Source organism: Varanus komodoensis, unplaced genomic scaffold, assembly GCF_004798865.1.
Source record: "Varanus komodoensis strain SLA01 unplaced genomic scaffold, ASM479886v1 scaffold91, whole genome shotgun sequence".
In the NCBI taxonomy this organism is placed as follows: Eukaryota; Metazoa; Chordata; class Lepidosauria; order Squamata; family Varanidae; genus Varanus; species Varanus komodoensis.
This window is the reverse complement of record NW_025336610.1, coordinates 657826-671580: the sequence shown is the minus strand read 5'-3', so window position 1 is coordinate 671580 and position 13755 is coordinate 657826. Positions and strand designations below refer to the sequence as shown.

Sequence of the window (13755 nt, the reverse complement as noted above, 5' to 3'; positions counted from 1 at the left end):
CATGGAAAGAAGAACTAAACCAGAGAGGAAACAGACTCCTTCAAAAAGGAATCCTATAAGGAACCGCCTGCAATATTAGAAAGTACAGTGAAAACGGCTCTGAAAGCCCTTGGAAGGAATACATCACCCAGAGCACCGATGTTCAAGGAGCTGCAATGCAGACTGTTAGCCAACACAGAGCAAGAAGTCCCTGACATTCCAGCTGGATTCTGAAAGGGAAAAGGCACTTGAGCTCCTATCCTGACTATGTTGGCTCCTGGTTTTAGGCGGGGCAGGAAGATGGGAAGAAGCGAGGGATCTGACATTAACCCCTTCATCATGGTCAGATCACTTCCTCGTGAGGTTTAAACTCGGGGCCAGTTTTCCCCTCCATAAGGGTGCGGGCCCTATTAAACTGGTCTTAGGGATTCCTGAGAGCTCCCAGGGAATGTCTGGTTGATAGAACTGGTGCTCCTGTCGATGCCCTGGTTGCTTTGTGGAATGGGGAAATGATCTGGGCGATCAACGCAATTGCTCCCGAGTGTCCTGGGTCCAGGAGGTCATCCACTCCTCCCCGAGATGCCCAAGCGGGTGGTGTCCGGGCAACTCCAGGCTCTCTCGGAGGAAACTGACCATCTGAACCCATTTCAATCTGGCTTCAGGCCTGGCTATGGAACTGAATCTGCCTTGGTCGCCCTGTACGATGACCTGTGCAATGAGAGGGACGGGGGAGTGCGTCCCTGTTGTTCTCCTGGACCTCTCAGCGGCTTTCAGACCATAGACCGTGGTATCCTTCTGGATAGGCTGGCTGAGTTGGGGGCTGGAGGCATTGCCTTGCGCTGGTTACACTCCCGCTTGGCTGGCTGAATCCAGAAGGTGGTGCTGGGGGATTGTGGCTCTGTGCCATGGAAGCTGTGCCATGGAGTTCCACAGGTTCCATTTTGTCCCCCATGCTCTTCAACGTCTACATCAAACTGCTGGGAGGGGTCATCCGAGGCTTTGGGCTGCGGAGTGGTCAGTATGCTGATGACACCCAGCTCCACCTCACTTTCACACCCAATCCAGGTGAGGCAGTGCCTGGCTGGTGTGATGGGCTGGATGGGGGCCAATAAACTGAGCCTTAATCCAGACAAGACGGAGGTCCTGGTGGTGGGTGGTTCAGCCTTCCGGGCAAGGGACTTTAGCTCTGTTCTGGATGGGGTTGCACTCCCCTTGGAGGACAAGAGTGCAGTTTGGGAGTGCTCCTAGGCCTGGAGCTGTCCCTGGAAATCCAGGTGTGGACTGGTCTGTGGTGAGGAGCACTTTCCTTCAGCTTTGGCTGGTTCATCACTGCGCCCTTACCTGGATGAGCAGAGCCTAGCAACACTGGTAACTTCCTGGCTGGACTACTGCAGTGTGCTCTACATGGGGCTGCCCTTGGAGATGGTCTGGATACTTCAGTTGATCCAAAACAGAGCAGCCAGGATGTTAACAGGGACGGGCATAACGCCGGTCCCTTACCATCTACACTGGCTGCCAACTGAAGTCCAGGCCCAATTAAAGGTGTTGGTGATGACCAATAAAGCCCTAAACAGCTTGTGACCTGGATATCTGAAGGAGCGTCTCCTTCCCCATGTGCCTGTCCACCTCTTAAGATCTGGGAGCCCTCCATGAAGGAGATCAGGAGGGTGGCGACCTGGAGAAGGGCCTTCCCTGCAGTGGCGCCCCGCTTATGGAATACGCTCCCCAGAGAGGTTCGCCTGGTGCTGACACTTTATGCTTTTCGCCGCCAGGCCAAAACCTTTTTATTTTCCCAGTATTTTAAGGTTTAGATGGCAATTTCAATCAAGGTTTTAATAGAATAGATGCTGTGCATTACTTGGTATATTGTAAGACCATCCTGAGACTATTTTGTAGTGGACAATATACAAAAGTTCTAAATAAATAAATAAAATATGCAGCGGATTCCATGCTACTGGCAAAAAGTCGAAATTAACTGAAATAACTCGTCCACAAGTTATGTTTTTTTGGTGCCAGGTCAAAACCTTTTTATTTTCCTGTAATTTTAATGCTTTAATATTTTAACTATGTTTTATGCTCAGTTGTAGATTATTATGGATTATTTGGGTTTATATGTATTTATTGGATGCTGATTTGTAAGCCACCCAGAGACCCGCAACAAAGTTGGATGGGATAAAAATACTTAAATAAATCAATAAATGCACATGGTGGGCATCCTGAGGCTTCAGCAAGGGGTGGCATAGAAATGTTCTAATAATGATGATGATGATGATGTCATGAGCAGAACTGGCTGGAGTCGGGGGTCAGACTAGATGGCCCAGGAAGCCCCTTCTGACTCACTCTCTCGTTTCTATGATGAAAGTGACAAAAAAGGTACAAAAGCAGAATTGTAGCTGAATATTAAGAAACAAAAAACATGACTACAGGAGAATAACAGAACTTTCGCATCAACAGTGAAGAAAGGGAAAATTTGGGGAAGAAATGTGCATAACTTGGCTGAATCATCAATGTAATGGGAATCTGTGGCCAAGAGCTTCCAGCAAGTCTGAGACTTGGAAGGGCAGCAATGAAGGGAATCAAAAAGATAATCAAGGCTAAGAATTCTGCAGGGGAGACACAGCCAAGACCATCTGGACTCTTGCTGCTTGATCACCGTGTCTGCTTCCCGAAAGCAGGAAAGCTTTCGGGAAGAGCATGGATGCGTTTGTGCCGTGGTGTTGACAGAGAGTTGTGCAAATTCCCCAGACCAACAGGAAGACGGACAAGCAGCTCCCAGACGGAGTCAAGCCGGAACCTGCCCTGGAAGCCAAACTGACATGAAGCTGCCATAGTCCGGGCGTATCTTAGGAAGACTTGCTGGAGAAGACAACCACGCTAGAGAAAGTCGTAGGCAGAACCAGAAGGCGGCCGGTGTAAGATGGATTAACTTCATAAAGGAAGCCACAGCCTTGAGCTTTCAAGAGCTGAGCAGGGCTGTCAAGGACAGGACATTTCGGAGAGCTGGCCTTCATAGGGCCTGTAAGTGGGAGATGACCTGGCGGCATGCAACAAGAAAGGAAGCAAAACAAAACGAAAAATATAGTGGAAGCGAACAGTATGTGCCAGAAGATGATGACAATTCCCCCTGTCCCAAAGCATTGCAGTACCGGAGTCTACGCAGAGGCGTCCACCAGACCCAGTGAGCTCACGCAGGCAGGAGACCCCCACAAATTCAGGAGTGCCCCTCCTGGTGGTCAGCGGTGGACGACGGGGACCAATCACACGGGCCGTTACATCAGACTTAACACACAGTCCCGAGAGGATGCCCACGAGCTTGCAGGGTCCAGGGACGGGCTTTTTTACCCAGCTAGCTGGCGCTTTTGCAGCAGGAGGGAAGGCAGCTGGAATGCCTGAAGGATGCCACGATGTGGGCTGCTCCAGTCTCCTCTCCTGGTCTCTCCGGAACCAGTCCCTTTGACCCCCTTCCAAGGCTGCTCTCCCAGGGTCAGCTGGTGGGGCCACCCTGATTCTCCGGGGGCAATCTCTGCCTTTGGGGCTGGCCATACAAGCAACCCTGCAGACCCTTGGAGCCCGGACGACCACAGCTTAGGGATGTTTAAATGGGGTGGTGGCCGTGGGCAGCCAGGAGGCACGGGGACAGGCGGACGGTGGGCCACTGAGGCACAGGGACTCAGAGGAAGGCAGCTGGATTAAGGGTGTGTCTAATCTCTTCCTGCCCCGTGGACTTGTCTTGCAAAGGTGACAGTCACTGCGATGGGACCCGGGGAGCTGCGGGGGCTGCTATTCCAGCCACAACTCTGAGGATTAAAAATCTTGCGCTTCTCAGGTGCAGGGAGATGTTAGGAACTGAACCTGGGGACTTCTGAACATGAAGCGTGGACTGTGCTACTCAAGTCTGAGCCCTCTGCAAGAAAGCTTATTAAGCAGGCCGTGAACAAGCGAGAGACCCTTCGATTGATTGGACTGAAAACCAATGGCGGCTTCCACACACAGGCAGGTGTGGTGTGCTTTGCTGCGGAACTGCACGGCTCCCGGCTCCTTCCAGACAAGGCTTTTAGGGTGGAATCAGAGCCACTCACACTGAAGGGGTCCACACCGTACCACATCCCTTCAGCATCCTTTCCCAGGGCCGCTTCCTTGTTTTCTTCTCCTGCAGGGAGTCTGAACTGAGAAGGATGCAAGGGGAACACCATCTCCACTGGGGTAGATGTCCACTGCGGAGAAGTCCAGTCCTAAGCCCTAAGGCAGACCAGGGTTAAAAGGCAGAGACGCGTCTTCCTTTCAGAATGCCCGCTGCCGCAGAGACGGCCTGGCGAGGCCACCAAGGTTTCTCGCCGGCTTAGCAGGAGTACAGGGCAGTCCTCTTCAAGGCCAGAGGCCCTGCCAAATTGCTCCTAGTAACCCACGGCTGGAAGGCCTTTCCCTGAGGCTGCCCGGTAAAGGGAAGGGAGGCGGCTGGTAAATGGAGTCTGCCCTGTTACCGGGGAGCAAGGAGGAGGAGGGTGTGGGGGCTGGAAGACGGCCTTCCTTTGGGGGTGCTAGCTGAGTGGCACTGGAGCTGGACTGCTGCCCTCTGGGGACCCCGTGCTTCAGCCATGTGTAGGGAAAGGAGCGGTGCTCCCTGCGATACGGTGGATTCGCCTCTTCTTCCGCCTGGCTTCTTCTCCTCCTCCTGCAGCCATCTTTCATCCTTTTAATCCCCGCTTTTCTCATTTTAAATAAACACGTTGTGGTGCCCTTTAGGCTCCGCTTGTTTATTTAGTTATTCATTAAATTTATATTCTGCCCTTTTCTTACAGTGAACTCTACGCAGCTTACATAATCGTCCTCCTCCTGCATTCAACTATCCTCTGTGAGGTAGGCTGGGTTGAGAGCCTGTGCCTGGCCCAAAGTCAGCCAGCTGGCTCCATGGCTAAGGGGGGACTAGAACCCAGATCGCCCGAGTCCCTGTCCCACACGCTTAATGACTGTACCACACGACCCTGTTGAACACCAAGCCATCGTCTGACCCTGCACAGCCATTTTGGGACAGGAGAGGCAGTGTTGAGGCCAACTATTCTGCCCCCACCCCTGTTGATGAGAAGCGAGGCGGCAGGCTAGCGGGGAGGCGAAAAGCGGCAGAGAAGCGGATGCGGACATGCCTTCGGATATGTCCACAATAAAGGCCAGAGGAAAGAAAAGGGGGTTCAGCTACTCACTGCGGAGGGAGAAATGACGATGGGCGGCAGAGACAAGGCGGAAGTGCTCAAGTCCCACACTGGCTTGTGCAGCACAGAGGGCGTTGAGTCCCCAGGAGGGAAGAAGGGGCCGAGCCCCCGTTCTAGGCTTGCGGAGCACGGGGGGCGGCTTCAAGGCTGCACCAGTGCCTTGGCTGAGCGAGGGAGGAGAGGAAGAGCGTCTAATGGGCAGAGGATGCCCGAGGACTGACCCGTCCCCCGTTGACGGACTCTACCTGAGGGGTCAGGAGATGTCAGCTCATGGGATTAACGGTTCTGCCTGCCAGTGGGGGACGAAAGAAGGGCTTCCAAGCCAGCCCGGGGTTCACTCTTCCTGAGCGAGACCTCTGCTGCCAGAGGTGCCGCCATCTGTGCTTTGGTCCGCCACTTCTGAGAAAGCTTGCTAAGCATTATGCTGGTTATTAGTCTTAGACTAGTTAGTTTTATTGTTTTAGGTCTGGGGTGGCCAAAAGAGTCGGGATTTTGAGGTTCAAATTTTTAATCTGTAAATTGTGTGCTACCATCCATCTTCCCCCTTCCTTTCGTGCATGTGCGTTCATATTCCTGAGAGTGCGCCCCATTTTAAAGTTCCTCCACACCCATTGTCTGTGTTTGTTTTATAAAGTGTCTGTTTCCCCAAGAACCTGGGTCATGTGCTGAAATCCAGTGGGTTCAACTCCTTGGGAGTATTGAGGGCATGGGAATGGCCAGGAGGTGTGGACTCCTGGGCAGCTAAAGCACTGCTGTCGTGCTTTACTGTTACAGCTCAGTCTTCTGCTAAAAGATCTATGACCTTCCTGATAAAGAGAAAATACAAGCTGAAGAAGCAGAACAGCAGCTCGAGATTGATAGGCCAATGGTCAAAGACCATCTAATTGGGTTGACTTGAGTTCAAATCTCCAGGGCCTGATGAACTCGAGCTGGTGGAAGAACTCCCACAACCACTGCCTGTTATCTTTGAGAAGTCATGAAGGACAGGGGAAGCACCGGAGGACTGCAGGTGGGTTAATGTTGTCCCCATCTTCAGGAAAGGAAGAAAAGAACCTGGGAACTACGGATTAGTTAATCTGGGAAACTTCTGCAGCAGATTATAAAGCAGTCACTCAGCAAACAACTTGAAAGCAAAGCAGTGATTACTGGAAGCCAGCATGGATTTCTCAAGAACAATTCCTGCCAGACTAACTTGATTTCATCCTTTGATTGGGTAACCTCCTGATGAAGTGTGAAATGCTGTGGACAAAATCAGCCTTGGCTTCAGCAAAGCTTTTGACAAAGTGTACCATGATATTCTGATTAGCAAATTAGCTAAAAATACATGGAACAATGATCAGGTGAATCCACAGTTGGCTACAGAACCAGATTCAGAGGATGCTTCTCAATGGAGAGAAGTAATAAGCAGGGGACTGCCCAATGATTTGGATGAGGAAATGCTGGTCAAGTGTGCAGATGACCCAAGCTGGGTGGGATGGCTAATACCCTGGAAGACAGAAAGACGATCCAAAGTGAGCTTGATAGGTTGGAGCACTGGGCTGAAAACAGAACGAAATTCAATAGAGACACATGCCAAGTTCTGCACCGAAGAAGAAGAAACCGAGAGTATAGTTGCAAGATGGGGAACACTTGACTCAACAATTCTGTGAGAAGAATCCTGGAATTGTAGCTCATAAGCTGAGTAAGAGTCTACAATGTGATGTAACTGCAAAATGGCAATGCTATTTTGAACTGCATTAATACAAGTATTACGTGAAAAATCACATGAAATACTAGTTCCCCTTTAGGCCTCATTAGGAGTACTGTATGCAGTGCGGGCCAGCACAGTCTAAAAAGATGCAGACAAGCTGGAAAAGGTTCAGAGGAAGGCAACAAGGATGATCCCGGGACTGGAGACAAAGCCTTCTGAGGAGTGATGGGAAGAGCTGAGCAGGTTTCGTTCTGAGCAGAGGAGACCAAATGGGGATGTGGCAGCACTCTTCACATACCTGAAAGGCTGTCACAAAGGGGAAGGGCAGGGTCTCTTCTCAATCATCCCGGAGTGCAGGACAGGGGAACAGCAGGCTCAGGTTGCAGGAAGCCACATTCCAGTTGCTTGGTTTTATACTTCTCTAAACTGTGAATTTGTGTCTGCAGAGATCACCTATCTTTTCTTCACAGGAAAAAAGTTATAAACATTCAGCTGAGAAAAAGACCCAAATTCCACTGTTCCTTTGCAAATCTACCTACACAAAAACAAATCCACCTCACTGCCTACCTTCACTTCCTTATCCCACATCCACTTTTTAAAAAGAAAAGTGATGTTGATGAGGACAGAAATCCATCAGGCAAATGAATCTCTCATACAGCACAGCAAGCTTTCACTATAAAATTATTTGATTACTGCCCAACAGCCAAAGCTCTCTGGGAGATGTTTTACCATCTGATACTTTTAATTGATCTTTTTGTTGTTGTTCAGTCACAAAAGTGGCATTTGTCCCCGACGAATTCATTCTCTTGCTCTTTCCCAGTGTTCCAACTTATTGAGCTTTATTGCTAGTCAAAGTCGCGTCCGACCCTTTGGGACCCCATGGGCAACATTTCTCTAGGCCTTCCTGTCCTCCACCATCCCTGGAGTCCACCCAAGCTCACGCCGACTGCTTCAGTGACCCCATCTGGCCACCTCATCCTCTACCAGGCCCTTCTTCTTTTGCCATCTATTGTTCCCAGCATCAGGCTCTTCTCCAGAGAGTTTTGAGCTTCAGCTTCAGTATCCGGCCTTCTAAAGAGCAGTCGGGGTTGATTTCCTAAAGAACTGATTTATTCAATTAAAAGAATCGATCTTTAAGTAACGTTAAAAATTTGTCCAGTAACATGAATCAGAACTACTTCAAGGAGAGGCCGCCGGGAAATGCCGTGCCCCATGGCCTCTGGGGCGCAGTCCTTAACCGTCCACCAGGAGGGGCCCTTCGCAAACGCCGCCCTGCACGTCTCGAGGCCCCGAGGCCCCGAGGCCCAGGCCCAGGCCCCGGCCCCGGCCCCGCACCTGCGCGCGGCCCCGAGGCGGAGGCGGAGGCGGAGGCGGCGCGGCGGGCGCGCTCTGCCAGGGGAGGCCGCGCCCCGGCCGGGGCCTCGCGCCCGACGGAAGCCCCGCGCGTCCAAGCGCGCTCCCGTCGCCTGGCAACCGCGCCGCGCCTGCGCACGGCCCCCCCCCCGACGCGACGCGACGCGACTTCCGGGCCCGGGACGCTCGTCCGGCAGGCCGCGGAATGGCTCCCGGGCGCCCGGCGCGCTCGCTGTCGAGGGCTCGCCTCCGCGGCCGAAACTATCGGCGCTCGGTGCCGGTGGCGGCGAAGCGGACCAGCCGCGGGCGCTCGTGCCCCCAAAGCGGCGGCTCCGGCCTCTGGCGGCGGAGCACTTCCAGGTGATCGCCCCCGTGGGGGGCACTTCCGGGTCATCGCGAATTCGAATCGGGCTTGGCTTTTCCCGCCGCCAGTGGCAGGTGAGAGCCGGTTCCGTGGAGTTTCTTGGCCCCCGGCCGGCCGGCTCGGCCCCTGCGCCCCCCGGGACCGGGCCACGAGCGGGGCCGGTCCGAGGCGCCCCCCAGCCCCCGGGGGTCCTTGCAGGGCCCGGCTCGGGCGGCCCCGCCGCGCCGCACCCCCTGGCGGGGCCGGGTCTCTTCCGCCGCCGAAGCCTCTGCCGCCAGGGCCGCCGCGGCGAGGGCGGAGGCGGGGAGCCCGCGGACGGCGCTTTCGCAGCGGGCAGCGGGATCCGCTTGGCACGGGCGCCGAGCCCCGGGCCGCTCCATCCCGCCCAGCCGCGGTTGGCAGCACGGCCCGGCAGCAGCGGCCCTCCCGTCGGGGTTTGGCGAGGGCTTTTCTCAGGCCCCAGGGACTGAATCGGGGCCTCCTGCATGCAGGGCGGGTGGTGCCCCCGGGGCCAAGGCCCGGCCCTGGGGCTGCGCCCCTGCACTGCTCTGGTCTGATGAGGCCACCGGAAGGGACCGAGTTTCTGGCCTGGAGTCGTGCAAGCCACGCAAAGGGTGCCTCCTCTTGCTTGGTCTTGCTCGCCGGGTTTCTGGTGGAGCAGGCCTTTTTCTCCACTTGTTGCCCAGCCCTTTTAACTGGAGGTGCCTTCCGGGGATCCAGCTTGGGAGCGTGTATGTGCAAAGCAGGCGTGCTGCCCCAGGTGTGGGTCAGCTTCAGGCCTGGCCCTTCCTGTCAGTAGTCTGCCCACCAGGCGTCAATGTGGCTGCATTGGCTTGCTGTTCTGTGCACTGTGTTTGCGCCTCTGCGCTCCATTCTCCAGGAGAGACATGGGCTACCAAATCCAAAAGAATACAACACTGAATGTATGCCAGTTCCTTGTCTTGCTTGGGAGAATTTTGCTTAAATCCGTCCTTTTTTAGAACGGTGAGTTTCACGAATCGTCCCTCCCATCCACACTACGCAGCTTTGTTTCTGCCTGCAGTGTGTCGCTCGCAGAATCATAGAGTAGTAGGCTTGGTAGGGGCCAGAAGACCATTGTTCCAACCCCCTTTTATTGAAGGGCACCGTGAGCTCATTGTGTCGCAGGGATCCACCAGGGCCGCGGGGCTGATCTGTGGAGGACCTTTCTGTGGGGACAGGACTGGATGTGGTGTGTCCAGTTCCTTCCCTTGTAGCCTCATGGCTCAGTGCTCCTGCCCTTTTCTCCCCAAATGTGGCTCTTGACTTCCATCAGCTCTTCCTCTCTCATCCTCAGGAAGACATGTCCACCCTCTTTCCCTCCCTGTTCCCACGAGTCACTGAGGCGCTATGGTTCAACCTGGATCGGCCCTGTGTGGATGAGAATGAGCTGCAGCAGCAGGAACAGCAGCACCAGGCCTGGGTGAGCCATGGGACAAGAGGCTGCTCTGGGACAGAAGAGGAGCTCTGGGCTCATCCCGTACTTTGTCTGTAAAGCCCCCCCTGCTTCCACTGGAAGCTTAGCTGTCAGCACAGACTCACCTGCTCAAGCCTGAGTCTGCCTTCCGGGCATCCTTGGAACTCCTCTGTACTCACTTCCACTTTTTCTCTCTCTCCTGTTTCCACAGCTGCAGAGCATAGCAGAAAAAGATAATAATTTGGTCCCAATTGGGAAACCTGCCTCAGAGGTAACAACTGCGTAGCCCCCGGAACATCCCTTGGGACAGGCGGAGGGGCATTGTGCCTTGATTGGCAGAGGGACTGGGCAGGGGTGGGTGAGGATGGGCTGGCGTTCTCTCTCTAGCCAGCATGCTTAGAGCTTCACGGGGATGCATTCCTGTTGCCTAGAAGCTTGTGCGTCAGGAGTTTCCAGCCCCGTCACCTGCTCATGGATGAGGCCATCAAAGCCCAAAGAGAAGATCTGTGACGGGCTGGGATTCAGTGAATGCTGGCCACTCACTCCCAGTGCAACCGGTGATTGGGTGCACAGCTTGGGTTCTTTCCCCTCCCTATTTTATGGGGTGCTGCTTTGGGGCGATATCAGTTCTGAAAAGATCGGGACGTTTCCCTGGAGAAGGATAAAGATGTTTATGCAACTTAGATCATGAGACTTTGGGCTCAAGATGCGTTTCCAATTAAAATACTTTTTTCGCGAAGTGATATTACTTCTCGAGATGTTAGAATTGAGTGAGGTGAAAATAAAATGGATAGATACTGCTGCAAGTACTTTGGACAGCCCTGAGGGCTTCCAGTGCCATTTACTAAGATAACAGTGGAGATGCACGGTGGGAAACTATGGCTGATTATGGCAAGATTTCTCCCGAATGGTGGAACAGGTGAAACGAGGCCACTTTTCTGAAGGCTTGGCTGCCGATCGGGGAAGGGCTGGAGGCAGAAAGTGCCGAGCGTTCCGGAGTTGCATGGACAGGCCTGTCGTGGGCTGCAGACAGAATGACTGGGAAGTCACAGCTGTACCGTTGCTTTGCCTTAGCAGACTTACGATGAGGAGGAGGAAGAGGATGATGAAGATGATGAAGACAGTGAGGAAGACTCTGAGGATGATGAGGACATGCAGGATATGGATGAAATGAACGACTACAACGAGTCTCCCGACGACGGGGAGATCAACGAGGTTTGTGCGGCCGGCTGGGGCTCTGGAGCTGCTTCCCCTCGGTCCCCTTGTGATCCGGGCAGCACTCTGGGGGCTTGTCGGGGGCTCTAGGGCTCATGCGATAGCTTGCTGTGTGTAACTTCACAAGGAAGGGGGGGAACTGAACGGGGCTTCCCAGCTTCAAGGCCAGTGGGTCACTTAGACAAATTTTAGTTCAAGCCTCACGAGACTCCCTCTGTTAGTCTGGCCTCTGACTTTCCTCTTTCTCTCTTTCCTCTTCTCTTGCCCTTCCCCTGCCTTAGGTGGATATGGAAGGGGCTGAGCAGGATCAAGACCAGTGGATGATCTAAACTTTGAGCTAAAAAGCACCATGGACATGCCCCGGGCCCGGAAATGCTGGATCATCTCCTCTTCCAGCAGGCTGATGCGGGTCTCCCAAACTGCCTTGAATCATTGCTGGAAAGGGGGGTGCAAGGCTGAAACCCTCCATCCTCCCCGGTGAGCTCAGTTCTGCTCAGACTCGAGCGAGACAAGCGGGTTGTGGCTGCAGGACCTGCCCTTTGCAGCCGTGGCAGCTTGGCTGGATGTGGGTGCCCAGGGATCCTGCCCCTGGAGCGTGTTTTGCCAATAAACCTGCTCTCTGATCGTGTTCCCATTCCAGTCTGGTCTGTGCGCCCATCGCTGCCTGGCCAGGACCCTGAGATTAAGCGGGGGAGGAAGAGCTCCGGCCTGGAGAGCTGGTAGGGGCAGAATTGCTGTTATAATGCCACGGGCTTTGGAGATTGCCTCCCCCCATGGGAGGGTCGGAATGGGATGTTCCTGGGGGCGAGGCATCCAGAAGCAACGGAAACAACCCAGGAGTGGGGCTGTTGGGTTGGGTACTGTTTTAAATTTTTTAAAACCTCAGTGTGTGTTCTGCTTTTTCTTGTATTTGAATGTGATGTTTTATTTATTCTAATCCGTTTTAATTGTGCCTCTGGGCCGCCCTGTGCCGTTTTTACCCTGGGAAGGTGAGGTACAATTCGCATCAATAAACCACCCGTGTCCTTCCCTGCCCGCACCTCCCAGTATGTCGTCTTCGTTTGTGTGGGTGTTCGCTGCTTTCTAAACGTACAGTGCGTTCTTTAGGCAAGAATATGAGACACAAAATGAAAAAAAGGTTTTTTCTTTCCCCAAATCCTCGGGCAGTGGCCATGCCCCCAAGACTGCCTCTGCCTTCAGACACCTCCCAGGTCAGAACACAATTTGGCGCAACTTTGCAGGCAAGGAGTGCGGCAGACGATGTTTGTGAAGGCTTCATTTCACTCAGAGACCGAACTTCAGTTATATGATCTATTTAATGTACTTTAAAACCACCCGATAACCAAAGTCCTCTAGGCAGAGTACAGTGCATTCAAAACAAACATTAAACAAAAGAAGTCCAGAATAAAACTAAGATAAAACAACAAAGAATAAAACTGTCTTCGATATAAAGCCAAGTTAAAAACCACCTGCGAACTAGAATACTGAAAGCACTAAAAGCTCTTCTCAAAGACCTGGGAGAGCTATTGAAGGAAATTGCAGTGGAGATGAAAGAGTTCTCATATCTGGAGATAAACAATGGATTGGAGATAAGCTACAACCAAACAGAAAGGATCCCTCCCCATCACTGCTGAGAGACGGCTGTGCCGTTCTTGGTTCTGGGCCGCGAGTCCGTGTGAGAGACCTCAGGTGAGCTTCGAACGCCACACCGCGCTTTGGTGGCAGAACTGAGCCACTCCCTGTGCTCAGACGGTTGTGCCCATCTTTCCCTTAGTGGAAACAGTTCATCAGAGTATCCAACTTTTGCTGATTAAGCTTCCTACCCCTTTCCTGAAAGCTGCTGCTGAGGATTTGGGGCAGAAAGCTGCAACAGAGTGGGGGTTACCAAAAATGGGGGTTCCAGATGGGGGGTCCAGCTTGTGTGAGCAGAAGAACAACCTTGAAACTTCTGGCTGGCAAACATTTCATTTCAGATAACAGTTTCTTCAGTCTCTGTTACAGAAGCCAGTGTATGTAACAGTGCAAGAGAGAGTCGAAGCTTGATGATGCTCACAGGAATCTTCATTTGGAATCTTCATTTGTTCATTGTTTTGTTTTGCTAGTTTCGTACCTTAATTGGCTACTCCTAAACTTGTAAGAAATGGGGTGGGTGGTGAGAGAAGAGGATCCTGGAACTTTGCATTAACACCCTTCTCCTCATAAGCAGACTTCTGCGTCTTTGCTTCGGATGCAGATTCGACCGCTTCGGATGTTGAATCTGTAGAGAAGGGTCCCATTTGTAAGTGTAGCGTAGTTTGTGGAAAACACTTTTGCCAGAACTTGACAGAGGGAGGGAAGAGAACTTAGGGGAAATTCTGAATATACTTTGTAAACTTTACACATTAATGTATTGTGAGCCGCCTAGGGATGCCGTTGTTGGAATAGGAGGCATTTAAATATTTTAAATAATAAATAAAAGCTGAGGAAGCTGTAACTTGGTGGGGGCAGAGAGCTGGGGAGATGGGCAAATGTT

The 13755-nt window shown here is 52.9% G+C and overlaps 1 protein-coding gene across 3 annotated transcripts; it reads left to right on the top strand.

The window, feature by feature from the left end:
• Positions 1–8443: 8443 nt before the first annotated feature.
• On the top strand, positions 8444–12282 carry ANAPC15 (anaphase promoting complex subunit 15). Of its 3 annotated transcripts, none has more exons than XM_044418580.1 (5): positions 8444–8667; positions 9909–10034; positions 10240–10299; positions 11103–11243; positions 11525–12282. In XM_044418580.1, exons 2-5 carry the CDS (start codon positions 9915–9917, stop codon positions 11570–11572), a joined length of 369 nt encoding a protein of 122 aa, XP_044274515.1. In that variant the 5' UTR covers positions 8444–8667; positions 9909–9914; the 3' UTR covers positions 11573–12282. The 3 variants fall into 3 exon arrangements, with proteins under 3 accessions (XP_044274515.1, XP_044274514.1, XP_044274512.1); XM_044418579.1 differs by having other exon boundaries at positions 8603–8667; positions 11106–11243; XM_044418577.1 differs by having other exon boundaries at positions 8618–8667; positions 9913–10034.
• Positions 12283–13755: the final 1473 nt, after the last annotated feature.